The sequence below is a fragment of the Ciconia boyciana genome, chromosome 18 (genome assembly GCF_034638445.1).
Source record: "Ciconia boyciana chromosome 18, ASM3463844v1, whole genome shotgun sequence".
NCBI classification, from domain to species: domain Eukaryota; kingdom Metazoa; phylum Chordata; class Aves; order Ciconiiformes; family Ciconiidae; genus Ciconia; species Ciconia boyciana.
Window position 1 is genome coordinate 6,606,750 of NC_132951.1, and position 17,317 is coordinate 6,624,066.

The 17,317-nt window shown below is 54.0% G+C and overlaps 1 protein-coding gene across 20 annotated transcripts in view; it reads right to left on the reverse strand.

Moving 5' to 3' along the window:
* Positions 1–17,317, reverse strand: part of LOC140661112 (uncharacterized) — a 127,050-nt gene that overhangs the window by 45,325 nt on the left and 64,408 nt on the right. For 7 of the 20 annotated variants that reach the window (XR_012045624.1, XR_012045623.1, XR_012045622.1 and 4 more), the window contains exons 1-4: positions 14,278–14,406; positions 13,626–13,761; positions 12,325–12,708; positions 12,020–12,178 (exon numbers count right to left, since the gene is read on the reverse strand). The exons of 4 other annotated variants lie outside the window; for them this stretch is intronic. Coding sequence is in view for 6 of the 16 variants with exons in the window: in XM_072882735.1 (XP_072738836.1) it covers positions 12,020–12,086 (67 nt within the window). In the remaining 10 variants the exon portion in view is untranslated. Of the gene's footprint in view, positions 1–12,019; positions 12,179–12,324; positions 12,709–13,558; positions 13,762–14,277; positions 14,418–14,745; positions 14,866–14,926; positions 15,051–15,266; positions 15,439–15,941; positions 16,101–17,317 lie in introns of those variants that run through there. 9 more of the 20 variants (XR_012045613.1, XR_012045611.1, XM_072882735.1 and 6 more) reach the window with 8 other exon arrangements.

Sequence of the window (17,317 nt, forward strand, 5' to 3'; positions counted from 1 at the left end):
CTGGAAGCAGGGATGAGGTCTCAACATGAGCACCACTTCTGCAAAGGTCCCACCAAAAGCATCCCCTCTTGGTGCCCAAGACCAGAAACTATGATTGCTACATCCAGATCCTAGGTGCAGTGCAAGCCAGCGTTGCTCCTCAGATTATACGTTCTGAGGGCTATCCAGAACAATAATTTAATATTTCAAAATTAATTGAAACATGAAAAGCTAAGATAGAAATGGAACAAGCTGGGGTAGCTTCTGAAAGGCAAAGCCTGCACGTCCGCTCTGGGAGAGGATTTCTGATGGAATCAACAAAACAATGGATAAAGGGAAATCAGTAGATATAATTTATTGGGATTGTCCTAAAGCCTTTGATAAAATCCCACATGAGACGCTATTAAGGAAACCAAGCATTACTGGGCGACATGTAAAATATTGCTGGGGAGCGGGAAGCAGTAAAGAGGCACAGAGCACGGGAGGAGGCGGCCAGTGCCCTGCCGGGAGGGAGGTCAGGGAAGCTGGGGCAGGGCTGTGCTCCGAGCCCGGCTCCTGCCGGCACTGGGAGTGGGGAGCCGGGAACCGAGAGCCCCAGGAAGGCAATGCTGCGGATGCTCGGGGAACACCAAAGCCTTCACAAGACAGCCCCCAAAGTCTCTCGCTGCTCCTTCCTCGCTTCCCACAGTCTGTCTGTCTGTCCTCCCACGCAGGCAGGGTTATGGGGCCATCAGCAGCCCCCCCTCCCCATTGCTCGCACCTACTTGAGGGAAGATAAGCTGAACATGACACCAAAAAGGACCATGTCAGCCCCCGGCCTCGCTCCTCACACTGCAACCCTTGATCTCCCCGTGTCCTTTCAAGACGCCTTTCAACTGCCCATCTGGAGAGGAGAAAGCCCAAGGAGAGAATTCTCCCATCCCATGTTAGGAGTGGGACATGCTGGGGGAGGGAGGATCCCCCAGAAACACCCCTCTCAGCTGTGCAAAGAGCTTTCTAAAAACAGCACCGTGTTTTAATTTTTCTTGTAGTTAGTTTCTGAAGAAAGGGAGATGGGATGAGAAGATTCTGTCTTGGTGCCTGGTACCTACCTCACCAAAGCAGTTTCCTCCGCCAGGCAGAGGATGCAGCCAGCTCCCAGACAGCAGATGCCCAGGTACAAATGACCACAGAGGTAACTCAGCCCATCCCTCAAACCAATACCAGCAATTTTTTGAGGTATATTTTCACAAAATACAGACATAAGCCTTAGTGTTACAAGACGCATCACCCACTAAAGTTAGCAGAAGCTCTCCAGATGCACTGGGGAACATCCAGGTGTTTGCCAAGGAAGATTGCTGCTCTCCCTGAGCTTTGATTATTATTAGTAGCATAATACTGGAGACAGGAGGATAGACCTGGCCTCACAGAGCACGTCATACAGGAATTTAGGACTACCTGGAGGCTGCCGCATTCGTCACCTGCGAGCAGCCAGCTCTTCCCCATGCAAGAGCTCCTCCATCTCCAGACCCACCGGCTTTCTCACCTGCTCCAGCGGGGCTGGCCTGGAGCCTCATCCCTCCCTTCAGCAGAAACCAGCTCCTTAATTTTCAGCCTAAACTTATTTGTGGCCAGTTTCTACTCATTTGGTCCCCTGCCAACAATATCCATCAGTGAAACAGCTCCTCTCCCACCCCAGTGCTCCGTGTCCTGTGGTCTACCAGATTTACAGAGCTGAGTTTGCAGAGCCTCAGGAGATGGGCCATTCACCACTTCTCCTTGGGGGCTTTGCCATCATTTCATGTATCAATCCATAAATCACCCCTCCAGGTTTATCAAGGACCTCTGCGATTCCCTCTGCAGCACTAAGCAGGGTACCGGGGAGAATTTTCTGATAACTACGCTGCACTTTCCTCTCCTCCTTTCATCCCATTACCCATAGTTATATCCCTTAGACCACTCTAAATAATTACTCAGCAGGGTGGTTATGACCTTCAGATATTTGTCCATCCTTGGTTTAAGTGAACTCTTAGCCAAGATACGCTTAATATTTAGACTACACAGAGAAACGCTCGTGTTTAAAATACTTCCAGGCTGTGGTGGGGAAGTTGATAGAAAGGACAGGACTGATCCTGCACCATTTGCCACAGCTCTGAGACCATTTTTCAATCCCAGGCAGCTTTCTGCTTCCTCAATGTGATGTTTTCCCATTAAAAACCCCAACACCTGGAAACCTCCCTGTGGGTGCTTCCCCCATCCTTAGCTTAGGAACAAGGGCGCGAAGGGACAGTTTACACCGGGTGTTCACGCAGAGGTGGGAGATATCCAGATAAAGCCACCCAGGCACCTCCTTTGGAAGAAAGGGACGGGGTCGTCTGAAAAAAGCCCTTGGGAATTACAGGGAAGGGAGGAAGGGCCCTAGCCGCTCGCAAGGGGAGTCAGCCTCCAAAATAACAGCTGATGAAGCCGGGAGGACCCAACGCGTTCCTTTGTGCCAGGAGCATCACCGGCATCAGCAGGGGTGCCTGTTCCCCTCCGGCCTCCCAGGGACGAGGGCCTGGGCAAGGTGAGGGTCAGGGCCACAGCGAGGGATGGCGAGACTGGCCGCAGTAATGGAGATTTACTGCTCCGAGCCCGATTAGCTGGGCCATCTGGATACCAAGTGTCAGCACGAGCTATTAGAGACCACAGCCTGAAGTCGTACGGGCACAAAGGCAGGGAGAAGCAGGAGATGCTGCCATAGCTTCTTCCCATGCAGGAAGAAGGTGGGAGCTCCGGGAAGGTTTCTGCTGGAGCAAAACCCCAGCTAGGGGAAGGGGAAAGGGAAATGCACACCCAGACCAACACAAATACGCTGCTGTGCATGGAGTGCATCTGCGCTCGCAGCTCCGTGCACGGGCGCTCATGCCCGGGCGCAGCACTGGCATCCACTGCAGGGGGGAGAGAGGGGAGAGGTGGATGGAGGAGGAGGCAGCAGCAGGACGAGCTCCCCACCTGCAGCACTGCCAGCATCAGGCGTTCACCTGTCGTTGCCAAGCCCTAAGCAAAATTATGAGGAGGGTCTAAAAGTTTGTGTCTAAAGAGTGCTCAGTTGGAGGTGGTTATGGTGTATCTTCTGCTTTTCGATTATTTAGGAGGTCACATTTTCCTTCATTGCTTTTGCTACAGCCACAAGAGATGGAAAGACTACCTTTATTTTTTTTTACTGAAAGCTGAGATCTTCTCATGGCTACCAAACTCTGTGACCTGGACCTTTAAAGTAAGTATTTGCTATTGATGAAGAAAAGAGCATGGGTGGGTGACTCCGTTTCGTAGGGCAAACCCCCTAGGACCTGACACAAGGACACACTCTCTCTTCTGCTAGCCAGCCTGGGTTTCTGTTCCTTTGCAGCAAGCTTGGCCTCAACGGTTAGTCCCAATATATACCCTGCAAGGGGCCCCAGTTTGACTCACGGAGGGGAAATGACTTGCTGTGGTCACGAAGCATCACTTTCCCAAAGAGGAAAACAATCCAGCACGTGAAACAAAACCTCTTTCCTTCCTTAAAACTGGGCATCACCTTTCAGAAGACAACAGACGACCCAACCTGACCCACACACGGTCTGGGAAACAAAACCTGGCTTGCATGGGTAGAAGAATATTTCCACCAAACCTGCGCCAGCCCCTGGGATCTCCAGGTACCATCCCAGGTCCTCCACCATCAATGTGACCCTAACCCCGGACCCACTTCGGTCCTCTGTGGGTGATGTAGCTGCCTCCAAACCTTCAACCCCAAAAGGAACAGACCTGGCCGCATCCAGCCCTACGGAAGAGCATCCTTCACGCGTTCCCTTCAGCCATCCACCCTAATACTGCAGACAAAGAACCCCCCGGTCGCCCCCGCTGCCTCCTCAGAGAGGAGCGATTCTGGCTCAAGAAAAATCAAATAGTATGAGGGGAGGAAAGCAAAAAGAGAAAGAAAGGAGGACAGAAATAGGGCCGGGGATGCGGGGGGCTGCCAGGCCGCGGCTCCCGCAGGTCTCAGCCCGGCATCGGGCTATTTTCTGCCTTTTCCTCTTCCTCGCCTCCACGTCGCCATGGCAACCCCATCAGCTGAGCCTCTGCGCTCCCGACTCCGCTTCCCGCTCCATGGGGAGTTTGGGGTTTGGGTTTTTTCCCACCCCTTCTTCTCACCCCAATTTCCTGCTCAGGCCCCATCCCAGGGAGGCTCCCGGCCGGTGACTGGCAGCGCTGACCAGAGCCTTACAAGGGGTGCTCATAAGTCCCCCTCGTGCAGCACGGCCAGGGGGTCACCAGCAGGACCCCCGGGCAGCTGCCACCAGCCCCAGGGAGGGGTGCGGGTACCTTGCCTGCTGGGCACAGCACCGGCTGGGGGAGCAGAGCCCTGCACCAAGGGGGTCCCAGCTCACCTCTCACTTTCCCTCCCCTGCCCTGGGAAACGTTCTTCCCTTCAGCTCCTCCGGCCCCAACGCCTCCAAACACTTCCCCGTTGCAAAGAGCAGGCACTGAGTTTTTGGGCGGCCACCCCACGGGAACGGTGCTGCCGTGGGAGGCAGACCTCACCCAGAGAAACCTGGGGAGAAGCCCTGCGCAGGGTGATGGTCCCTCTCTGTGGGGAGAAGTTAGATAAACACCGTCTCAGCATAACTCCTCCTGCCATCAGGGTATGTCAGCCTCCAGATGTCCCCTCCACCCCCGTTTTCTAGGGCCTAAGGCGGCTAAATGTGTCATTAAACAATAGCTGAGCCAGAACCATGGGTAACTCTGTGATTTTAGAATTAAACAGAGGGAGAGATGTGTAGCAAGGCCAAAGTGGTAATGGAGGATGCAGAGGAGCTGGAAGAGGAGGGAATGGGAGGAAGGAAAAAAAGCCTTTCCTGCCTCAGTTCAGACAGCGTGTCCAGGTGTGACGAAAGAGCCGTCCACAAGGAAGAGGAGTTTCGAGAGCATCCGCGGGCATTACATACCTTCTTCCACTTAACATCACTGCTCTCCTTTTGCCCTTTGAAAGCCCCAACCTTAAATACAAAGGAAGGTCTCTGGCCCCTGGAAAGCCCGACTTTGAGGAGACCAGATTCATCTCCACAGTATCATCTCCTCTTTCTTGCCTAGCATTTGGCCCTGCCGAGCACCAGGCTGGCACATCCCCAGAGCACCATGAGCTCATCCCGCCTGCCCAGCTCCTTGCCAGGACAGAGGAGTCCCTTTGGGGTGTTTTGCATTGGTTTTGGTGCCTTCAGAATAGCTGTGGTTGGAAATCAGAGGCTGGGTTAATCTGACCCTGTCATACATATCAGATGTGCAGCAGAAACAGCCCTCCAGTAAGCGTTACCACGACATTTGGGGAGGTTTGGTTTTTGGTTTTTTTTGTTTGTGTTTTTTTTTTCCTTCTTCTCTTTTTTATAGCAGACATCTGCAGGGGAAGAAGAGGGATGGAGGAGAGAGGAATGAGAAGAAACAGCAATTCTCTCAACAGCAAAATCCCACTGACTCAAAGCCCCCCATCACCCCCAAATCCCAACTTGCTCAGGGTCAGACCAAAACCCCGCCAGAGAGGAGCAGCCCGGTGGGGCTCCGGACGGCTTGGCACAACCCCCTGGCACACAGTTATCCCTGCACACGTCCTCGCCAGGCTCCGGGTTTCTTTATACGCAGAATCACGCTGACTTAACTGAAGGTGTAATTTTGCAGCCGCTTGCTGGGGAACCCGACTTTCTTTCCATGTGGTTTAAGTCAATTAGGAGCAGGTTGAAGCTGAAGTGAATTAAGGCATTCAGCCTCAAATAGGAGTGCCTGCCTGGAGGAAAGGGGAGGGGAAGGCAGCTCTGCACCACTTTTAGCTAATCCAGTGCAACTCAACCAATATAAATCCAAGAACAGACAAGGCAGCATCCTTCCTCCCTCCTCCTCCCTGTTCTCACTTTTTCTCCCCCCTCCTTGCTTCCCTCATCCTTCCCCCATCCCCTCCCTGAAGACTTTCTCTCCTGCTGTTCATCTCTTCCCCGCTTTCTCAGCCCCCCTCCCGGTGCCCACATGCGTGAGGGGGTCGGGAAGCAGTTGGAGATCAAACTCCTGGCAGCGCCGAAGCATCGGCCGTGCCGAGAGCCCAAGACAGCTCCGGAGCAAGGAGGCAAAAGAGTGGGATGAGCGAAAAGCGGGTGGTTTTGGGTGCGAGCAGAGGAACCGCTTGCAGCCTGGGAAGCTCAAGGATATAAGGCAGCAGGGGAGAGAGCCTGCTTTATAGCACTGAGCACACCCAGAGTCACCGGGGTTTGTCCCCACACAGATCTGCTGTACCCAGCCCCCTGCCAGGACGCAGGGCAGGGAGAGCCGGAGTGCCCGAGCAACTGGTCCGACGGCACGGGAACAGCTCAGCTGGCTCGAGGAGGGAAGCGCTGTGTGGCAGTGGGCATGCCTTGTGGCATCCCTTGCTTCTCTGTTGTCTTCCACAGGGACATCAGACAGCATTTTAGAGCCCAATTTTTAGGGTGTTTGGAAGTCTGCAAGGACTACTACTATTAACGCAGGAAGGTGCATTAACATGGGTGCCACAGGGTGTTTTTAAAGTTTAAAAGCTCCTAAAGTACCACCTTCCTCTATCCCCCCAAACGAGTCCTTAATCTCCCAGATTAACATCTGGAAATAAAAGCAGCAACGTTTAATTTCTCCTAGACCTCATCTAGCTACTCAGGTGTCAAAGCCCCTGGAAGAAGGATGGTTTCTGGCCCCACGCCGCAATGGCAGAGGGTGTGGGTAGCCCCTGCACACACCAGGAGCCAGCTCCAGCTGCCGGTAGCAGCTTCCCTTGTCAAGGGGAAGAGCACAGAGAGGATTAAGCAGCTCCAAGCCTGGGCTCTTGGACTTTACAGGGTTTCTTTGCTGATGCAGACTATCTGCATCCATCCCCTGGAGCCACGAGTGGGGTTTCCCCAGGAGGAGGATGGCAGCCCAACCCCATGGAGCTGCTCAGGGGCTGTTTGGGGGATGCCAAAGCTCTGTGCAAAGGTACCTGCCACGCTCTGGCTGCTACCAAGGACTCGCAGATCACACAAACAACCTGCACGAAGAAAATGCTGCCAGAGCAAAGCCCCACACACCCTGCTCTGTGCCACAAACTGAGCTGCAAAATCCTCATCCCTGGGTGCTCTCTGCAAAAGGCAAAGACACCAGATATTTCCAGCGATCCCTGCTGCAGGTTGAGCCGGGAGCACTGTGCAGTTAGTCTCCGTGGTTCACAGCATTGGCTGCTGCCAGCAAAGAAAAGGAGGAATCTGGGGGGGGAGAACAGAGCAAGCACAGTGGGGGGACAGTTAATTAGAAAAGCTGCCCGAGATGGGCTTGCCAGACAAACTTTGGGATGTCCCTCCACACCTCATCAATGCAAATGAAGCAGGAGGACACCGGGAGATATCCCAGGCTCCCCGTTGGGTTTATACCCAGATAACTGGATGACAAGGCTGGCTCGCAGCCGCCCCTGGTACTCCTGGCACCCTCCGACCCGTAGCCGCAGCCTTTTAGTCTCCGCCAGCACTGGCTCGGACAAAGATGTGGGAGCTCCTGCACACCGAACCTGCTGCGCTTGTAAGCGATGTGACTCCAGAAAGAAACGTGGTGTGGACACACTGATGTAAAGGAGCCCATGACCCACTGCAACCATCTCCCCTCTCTGCTTCCCTCCAGCCCCTTCAGCATCCACGCACACCGATCTCCTCCTTGGGACACACAGCCCTGGTCCACTGCAGTGCCGGCTCTGCTGCAGTCTCCTCAGGCACTAAATGCCTTGAAAATGCCTCGAAAATGCCTAATCATTATTTTCTACCTAAATAGAGATTTTCCTCAACACCCTCTGGTTGAGCAACCAAAAGAAGCCCTTCCCATGAACGAAAAGCAGGAGGACCCAGCCCTCCCTACGTGGGGTCTGTGCTCCCATTCAGGAGACCTCGGGGTTGGCACGGACGTCCCAAGACCTAGGTGCAGGATTTCAGGAAGCTCCAGCTGGAACAACGTGAAGCAGGCGTGTGCTAAGGGTTAGAGAGGAAGGCTGGACACATGGGGCAGGAAGCCAGATCCCATTCCTGCCTCTGTCCACGGCTTCCCCCATGACCTTGGACAAATGCCAGGGGCACCAGATTTTCAGGCAACTTCTGCTCCTATTTGGGCCTGGACTTATCCGAGCAGAGCCTGGCGTGGGCAGGCAGGATGCTGAGCAGGCTGGAAAGCCAAAGCCTGGTCAGCACCTCGGTTCCTCACCTTTCTGAATAGCATCACCAAGGCTGCCTTTCTGCCACCCCATTTCCAGCTGATTTTTCAGAGGTACTGGGGTGGGAAGGAGATGCTTCACATGTGCGCAGCTCTCTGGGAGCTGTGGGAAAGTCCCTCACCTCCAGAATGGCTTGGGGGGGGGGGGGGGGGGGGGGGGGTGGGGGGTGGCAGGGGTCAAGGAAGAGAAGCAATAAAGGAAACCCTCCTTAGAAACCGAACCGAAGCATTGGGTGTTTGTACAGAGCCAGGGTGGATTCACAAGTCCTGTTCTCTCGAGAGACGTCACGCATGCCATTTAGGCACAGTAAAAACCTTCTGGGTTGAAAGCCAGCAAGGCTTGCAAGGGACTTTGATGTCTTCCCGATGCTCTGGGGCACCTGGAGCCCAAAACATTTGTTTTAGGCTCTAAACTGCTGGTGCGGATGCAAGGAGTTTGGAAAAAGCAGCAGCAGTGAGAGCACCAGATCTGCCGAGCCCCAGCAGGCGCACGCTGGACCGGGCTGGCCTTTGCTCTCCGTTCTGCTGTCCCTGGTAGTTGTGTAGCTGTCACCCAGCACAGCTTTTTGGAGATGCTTTGGGGCAGGGCAGCAGGACGACCTAGCACCTAATCCTGCAACATCAGCTCCAGCCACTCCAGCCCTGACAACAGCAGCAAGGAGGAATGGAAAAATACAGAAAGGACCTGAAGAAAGCTCTCTCATGAAGGGGCGCAGACTACACCTTGGACCCTATTCCCACCCTTGGTCCCTTGTCTTGACAGCTGCACCATGCATCCACAGGGAGAGAGCAGATCCAAGCTGCAAACTTTAAAAAAAAAAAAAAAGGAAAAGGAAAAGAAAAAAGGAGAGAGGGAGCGAGCAAGCGAGAGAGTGTCTGACTACAGCCCTAAGGGCTGTCACAACAGATAAAACCTCAGCCAGGCTTCGCAGTTTGAGCTCCTGCACGCTAATGCACAGCAGAGCTAAAAATACCAACGTGTGGAAAAGCAGAGGCTGCTGTTGCTGCCTTTCGAGCTGATTGCGGGCTCCAGCTTCCCGGCCAGCCCAAAGCAGCCAGATGCATGGCCACAGAGGGGGAATCGCAGCCCTGGAGAGGGGCAGGGGCACCCCGGGGGTCTCCCCCACCACCCGGCTGTGGGGCTGGCTCTGCCCACACCGTGCCTGGCCGAGCCATCTTGCAGAAAGGGCTGGGTTGGGTTTGTGCTGATGTGAAGTAAAATATCTGGGCCACGCGCTTTTTGCTCTGCAGGCAGAGCAGGATGGCAGCGGAGGGATGGAGCAGCCGTGGGGAGAGGGGCCAATGGGCGGAGAAAGAGGAGGATGGAGCCCGCAGCGAGGAGAAGGATGCAGCGAGGCTTCGCGAGACAGCAAAGAGGCAGGATAGATCCAAAGCCCCATCCCTGGGGCTGCAAAGCAAGCAGCCCGGTGCTAATCCCCAAAGTCAGCCTCGTGCGAGATGGGAACGAGCTCGTGGCTGCGTTGCCACGCTATCTCCCGATTTATCCAGCCATCTTCTCTACAGCAGTCATTACACTATCTGAGGCCCACAAACGGGAACATACTTAACCATGCACTTAAATTCAAGCATGCACTTAAAGTCCATTTTCTTGAATGGAGCTGAAGGACGTGCTCAAGGGTCAGCACGTGATTAGCTGCTTTCAGCAAAGGTCAGTTCTCTGAACTGGGGCTTGCCCAGGGCCCTCTTCTCCCAAACTCAGGGAGGGCATCCGGGTGTCCCTTAGCTGTTACATCCCCTCCTGCAAATTCAGACAAAGCCCACTGCTCCTGGGGACAACCATCCTCCAAAACGCCGATTAACACCAGGCAGTCACACTTCCCGCAGCAGGTCTGCGTTGTCCATGGCAGACCAAGCAGAGCAGCTGCCTGCCCAAAGCCCCCAGCTCTGCAGCCTGGGAAGGTCCCAGTCTAATTTTGGAAGCCATCAGGATGATGAAGGCTGGGATGGTCTCCCTCAGCTCACAGCCAGACTGCATCTCTCATGTGCTGCGCACGCTCCTGCTCTGTGTCTGTGGGACAGACACAACCATCTCAGGGTCACTTCACCCCAAGACCTGGAGCCCAAACTCGAGCTGAGGGCACCAAAAATAGAGTCTCCAGAGCCCCGGTGCCCTGGCTAACGCAGCCTGTGCTGCCTTCCTACACCTCACAGGGATCAAATCTTTGCCTGTTCATCAAAACTGGGAGAGGTTCACCTTCCCCAGTCAGCACCCCCAGATCAGCCCTGCATCACGCCTCCCACATCGGCGCTGACCCACCTGCAGAGTTCACAGCCCAATTACCCCATGCATCACCCAATTCCTTTTCTACTCACAATAACATTCAAGACACCAGCGCAAAGTCCCTGTGGATCTGTTTCAAGTTGCATTATCAGCACATTTGGCATTTTCATCATGCTTAGGACACGGTCCCCTACAAAAGGCCAATTTATCTTGAAAGCAAACCCCTGCCTTAGAGGCTGCAGTTTCCAGCAGGCAGCGGTTGTGCCAACACAGCCTTTGGGCAAGGCGGAGAGCCCTTGCAGCATCGACAACATCCTACGCTGGGGAAAGAACACCAGCCCCAGCTCAACCACCTACCCAAATTTCTCGGCACCTGAACTGTTTTTTTTTCACCACACCAGTGCAAGCCACGATAGCAGATCAGTTCCTGAATAATAACTATTACTTAGATTAATTAATTGATGTTTCCACAGTGTGTTGAGGAATTGAAAGGGGTAGGGAGGGAGTGAAGGAGGGAGCAAATCTACAAAAAAAGTGCCACCTAAGCCCAGAGGAGGAACACCATGCAGGAAGAGAAGAGCAGGTTTTTGTAGTAATTACAACAGCAGTATTTATGGATTAGGCCAAGAGGGTCCCCCCAAGCACTGACTGCAGCTGGGTCTGTCTGCAACCGGCCTCACTCGCACAGGATGGGGCAGGAAAACTCCCTTTCTGATCTCAGCACAACCCATCCAAGCTGAGCATCAGTCACTCCTCTGTAATTTGTTTTGCAGCATGACAAACTCCCAAAACATCAAAACTCTGGCTTTTTTTTTCCCCTTCCAAATCAAGTAGACACTTGCCAACCAGCCAGCCCAGCCCCACACTTCTAGTATTTCAAGGGCTCTTCCAGCCCTCTTTTTTGCTGCACACAAGCACATTCATATTACACCTACACTAGATATATAAACCTTACACATCACCATCCAGCTATAACCCAATGTGGGCAAATATCACAGCATCCTCACAAGGGGTTGTGAAACCTTTTGACTTCCACAAAGCCCCTGATCCCAGAGCCATGAACTTATGGAAGGAAAAAGAGGAAAAAACCAAACCTCTTATTTCATTAAAAAGGAAAATTCACAGCCCTCATGCTTAGAGGCAAAGAGTTGAAAATACAAGCTCTGAAAGTATGGCTCCTAACCACACAGAAACTGGAAAGCGTATAGTAATCAAGATTTTTCACACAAGTCTTACACCAGACTTTTGATCTGGGGGCAGCAACTGGCATTACAATCACCCTCCTTACATGCTTACAGTTGAGCGTACAAAAGGGGGTAGCTCCAACAGAGCAGCACACACAACCAGGACCACTTTTCCAAACAGAGTAAGCTCCAGCAAAAATCTGGATGTCCATGGAGAAGCATAAGCAGGAGCTGAGCCCACCTAACAACCAGCCATGATCCCACTAACAAGGAGCCCCATATCCCAGGGAGATCAGACACCCAGCAGACTCCTTGACCAAGCAAGAACCCCTGCTGCAGTCCTACCCACGGCCCTCAAAAAGCCCCAGTTCCTCACCTCTTTGGCTCAGAAGATCACTGGTAGCCACCAACACTTCCACTGAACCACCACGTAGCTCCATCATCAAGCTTTTAGCTGAAAACCCTCTAGAGGCAGTGCTGCTCCAGCTGTGATCACTCAGGATGGGCTCACACCGTTAGCACTCTTGAGGAACCACTTTGCAAAGGGAGGTAAAGGGGTATGGAAACTCCCACCTGGAGCCTCAGAGCTGCCCAGCCCAGGGCCTGAAAGCAGCTCTCCGGTTCCGGCAGGATGATGCCCCACGTGGCCCCGTGTTGGACACCGCGAGGCTGCTTCCTTACCTGATGCTTCCATTTGGATTGCAAGATCTGTGAGACAAGGAGCATCTTATGTATCGGTCCAGCTGCCTGCAGCCACAAAGTGCTACTCTAGCAAATGTGACGTGCAGCTAGGTGAGTTTCTAATAAATATTATCAGACTCATCACCATCAACATGTCCTTGTTGGTCTTCCCAATGGAGTTTCCAAGAAAGAGAGGGGCTTTGGGCCTTCACGCCTCACAGCGTCGTCTCCATCAGGGTCTCATCCACCAACCAGCACAGGGCGGTCATGCCACAGCACTCCCGTTCCCAGGCTTTGGGGCAAGTCAGTCCACCCCGTCCGCTTCTCCCAGGGTTGGTGCAGCCCGCTCTGCCTCTGCGCCCCATCTCCAGCCCCATTTCCTGCCTGAGACGTGGAAAACCCAGAGCCATCTCAGAGGCGATGCTGTCAGTGGGGTGAAAAGCCAGGCATTCGGGCAATTCAGAAAACCCCAAAACCTGCCTTGGTCCTAAACTCCTAAAGATGCTCCTAAACCGGCACTGCCTGACGGTGCCGGGGCAGACTCCCCTCGCACACTCCTGTCCCGAATTTGTCAGGCCTCTTTGCCAGCTCCGGCCTCTTGAAATTCTGCACACTAATAAAATCCTAACTAATTTACATCCAAGATGGGGAGTGAGTGGCAGCTGTTGCTATAGAAACCCTCTCCCGAGCCCTGGCTCCTGGCTGCGGCTCCAAGATGAGGGACTGGAAGCCAGCTTGGACCCCAGCCCCGGTGGCACTGGGACGTCCCGTGGTGCCCGGCTGGGCCTGCACTGGCTGAACCCGGCGCTGCTGCCCGAGGTCCCGCCGCAGCAGGGGTGCACGGAGGATGCGGTGGCCACCACCAGCCAGCCCCGGGTGTCCCGTCTTCCTCCAGGCCCTGCCTTTTGCACCCTCCATCACTAAAGGGTCTTCCCTGCCCACCACCCTTCCCTGGCAGCCTTTAATCACCAGCTCCTGGAGCCAGGGGTCTGCGTGACAAACCCCGCTCTCGTTTGGAGAAAGCAAAATAAAAAGGACAACAAAGCAGAATTGCTCCCTGAGCTGCCAGACTTTGGGGAAACACTGGAAAACCCGAGCTGAGGACCCCACCAACAGAGGAAAACTTGCAATGTGTTTAACACTCAATGTGGTTATTTTTTTTTCTTAAGTTGGACTGATGATTATTCAGTCCATGACCTCTGGGAGGGTTAATGATTTGGATTGATAACTACACCTTACGTAAGACCTTCCCTCGGCTCTGAGCAGGCTGAGTCCTGGTTTACAGAAGGAGCTCAGCTTACAGCATGAAACCTAGACCCGTCACCAGGGCTTCACCATTCCCCGACAGCTTTGCTGGGCATGGAGACATCACATCTCTGCGGTGAAGCATCCAGGAGTGAGCTTCTTCAGCAGAAAAGCAATCAGAGGACATCATCTCTGCAAGGAAGGGAAGAAAGCAGGTCCCCTTTCAGTAAAGCAACCAGCAGACCCAGAGCGACTGTCCCACCTCCAGCCTTCACGCCGGAGCCAGGTAGTTGCACCATCAAGGGTGCTGCACCCTGAGCTCTGCTAGTAGCACCTGGATGCAGATCTGCTCACCGCAGCACACGGGGGACAGTCATAAATGTATCTGGTGCATGGGGCCAGATCCTGCTCTCAGTTACACCTGTGTAAAGTGGGAATCAGTTCCTGAACTGACACATCAGCGTGTGTCAAGGAGTGGCAAGCACACACGTCCCAGATACATACTGGTGGGGTGAATGCGCTTCCTCCCCCATGGATGTATTCCTCAGGTCTTCCCGGGAGCAGGATCCAGCTCTCCATCACTAAAGGGTCTTCCCTGCCCACCACCCTTCCCTGACAGGTACTTCTGGGCCAAGCCCCTTCTCCCTTGGCCAAGATGTCAAGGATGTATGAAGGTTGCTCAGTGGAGATGTCTCCCTCGTCTCCTACCTATGTGCCGTGCCACGTGGGCACCACGAGTCCAGGATCGTGGGTGGTGGAAGGCTCCTGGCCCATCACCTTGTCCCCAGGGACGGACGTCCCCGGCATACCTCAGGAGCTATTTATTCTTCCCTCCAGCCCTCAGCTGCCTGCTCCATCACGCAGGGGAAAAACTGACTCAGACCTTCCCAAGATAAGGCAACCACATCTGCAGCCCAGCTCCCCAGGAATGCAATCAAAATAGCGACCGGCAGCCCAGGCGAGGGAAGGAGGGGGCAGAATTTTTCGCTGCCGACTCCCACCCCCTGATGGACCGTTGCCACGGAAAGCCGGCAGCCAACAGCCCCAGCTGGGGTCCTGCTGAAGGATTTTCCCTGCTTGGCCTGAGGCTAGGGCAAGGGGAAAGGGGGGAAACGCCGGGGAAGAGCTTGCATCTGGCTGCGACAGCCCTCCCCTGCTAGCAGGTGTGGGGCTCACCTCGCTCTTGGCTGGAGCACCCCGAGATGGTTTGTGATCCAGTGGTGGGCTCAGATGCTGCTGGGCAGTGTTCGAAGCCTGGTGCAGGAGCACGGATAATAAACCCAGTAAACCCAGCTCTGTATAAATATAATAAACCCCTCTGACAGAGGGACCAGGGAAGGAACAGAGAGATGGTAACCTCAGACTGGGCTGTTGTCCTCTGAGATGGTGAGGTCTCTGGGGCACCCATCCAGGTCCTCTCCCCTTCAGCCTGTTTCCAATCCCTCATTTTTGCATGAAGAAATAAGACAGTAATTTCTCTCCTGCGGGGAGAAACAATACAGGAGCTGAAGCCGACCCCTTCCAGGCTGCCTGAGCAGGCTGACCTTTGGGAGAAGATTTGTACAACTTTCTTATTGTGAAAAACAAAAACCCACCGCCGTTGGAGATTGCACCAAGCTGGGCACTGCATGATGGTTTCTTGCCCCGGTGCATTGAGATGGGGTGGAAAAGGCCAGAGCTTGAAGCTGCCTACTTACACCAGAGCCTGGATCAGGCACTACGAAATCTGCTGCCAGCAGCAAGCACCCAGAGGAGCCGTCACCCCTCCTGCTGCCTCGCCGGGAGCTGGCAGGAGGGGATGGACAGCTGCTTCTCCATAATCATCTCTCCACCACTGACGACATGCTGGAGCTAATTTTCAGAAGACACCTTGGGAAGAAGAATGCATTTACAACAGCCGAAGCACCAGGAAGAGCATCTCCTTCCAGAGAACCAAAGATGCGCAGCAAAATAAAATGTCGCTTCTTGTTAACCCTTGCCTGTACCTAAGCAAGCAGTACAAAAGTTGCTGGTCAAATCCTGCCCACGCTCACAGTCCTGTAGCTTTGCCGATTGTCTCAGCAAAGAGACAATGCCTCTTCAGAGACATTACTGATGGAAAACCCTCCCTGAAGGAGGGACCATGCCCCAGTTGGAAGCCAAGACTTGCTCTCTCAGATACCTGCTGAGATCACGGTCCCAGCGATCGCCGTTCCTGGCACCTCTCAGCCGTTCAGCACCTGTGTGGCATGCACAGCAGCCAGGATGGGGGATGAGGTGCAAAATCCACCGGGTAAAGATCCCAGCCCTGCTCTGGCTTTGAAAAGCATCCCTGGCCCAGGAGGGGAAAGAAGAGCTGGAGAAGGTAAAGGGGAAGGGAGGGGGAACACCACCTGCGTATTGATCTGATGATATGAAAAGGGTTTTTCTTCTGGTTCCTGAGCTGGAGACGGGAACCTGTTGGATGAAAACCTCAGCTCTCCCGCTGCCCTGGTTTCAGCCACTCCAGGCTGCTGGTTAATTAGATGAGCATTAGCAGAAAGGCAGCTGGGCAGCTGGGAGGGGCCCAGCTTTCTGCACCCCACAGTCGTCCGCTCGACGGGAGCGTGCTGCTGTCGGAGGCACAGCTCAGCCGTACCCCCCGGGGCATCCTCCCGGCTCCTCCGGCAGCCAGGCTGAGCCAGCCGGGACCCGGCCGAGATGTGCCAGGGCGCAGACCTGGCTGACCCTCGAGCCATTGGGACCCCAGCCGCCCCCACGCAATGTAGTCATTAACCCTTTCCCTCCAAATATCCAGCAGCCACATGCGAAGCCCAGCGACGGGACAGGGTTTCCTCTTGCATCAGCCTCAGGTTTAGCTCAGTAACGACCCGGGAGCCAAGGAGGCTGGAGTGTGGAGCAGGCATTTTTCCTGCCTGCATCCTATCTGGGAGAAATTACAACAAAGTCGTGAAGGATTTGCAGTTATTTTCACACTCCTTTTCCCAGATTAACACATGGATCCACTTTCTGTTCAGCAGTCTGAGAACGTATTGTTTTGTCTCTGTCGCAACCTCACACTTCTGCGTCCCAGAGCTTTCCAACGCCTCACCGATGGGTATGGGATATCAACAGGAACGGAGGAGCCCGCTTTAATTAGCGTGCACTTCTTAATTGGGCTGCAAGCTCCCCAGCAAGTCAGATAGTATTTTATCTTCATTTTATAGACCTGGGAGTGAGGAGGCAGCAGGAAAACCAAGGGACATGACCAAGGGTGGTCAGCAAGAAGGTGGCAGAGCAATGGAGAGATGCCAGGAGTCCTCCCTGTCCCCATTACCTGCACTGAACCCAGCAGTGACATTACCTGGTGACAGCTCACCAAAGCACTCTGTTTGCAAGGAATAACGGGAAGATCCCAGATTACCCACTTGCATAAATCAGCCTCTCTCCCTTGCCATCAACGCAGCGACACAGATTCAAGGAAACTGGGTTAGATCCACATTTATATTGGGATGCAACACGCACAGGTTAAGCAAAGTTCCCCCGACTGTCAGACTGATGCCAAATCCCACCAGGGGAAAGACCCTGCCCAGATGGGGCTTTAAGTCAAGGCTGTACCAGGGACACGGGGCAAGCTCTCATTACATGTTGTAAAATAAACTTTCCGACAAACCCAGGATGCAGCTGTTTCAGCTGCTTTCAGCAGGAGACATTATCTGTGGAGCAGATAAACTCAGTTCAGCCTTACTTACGGCTCCACAGCCAGCTCCTCCACAGCAGCGTCAGCACT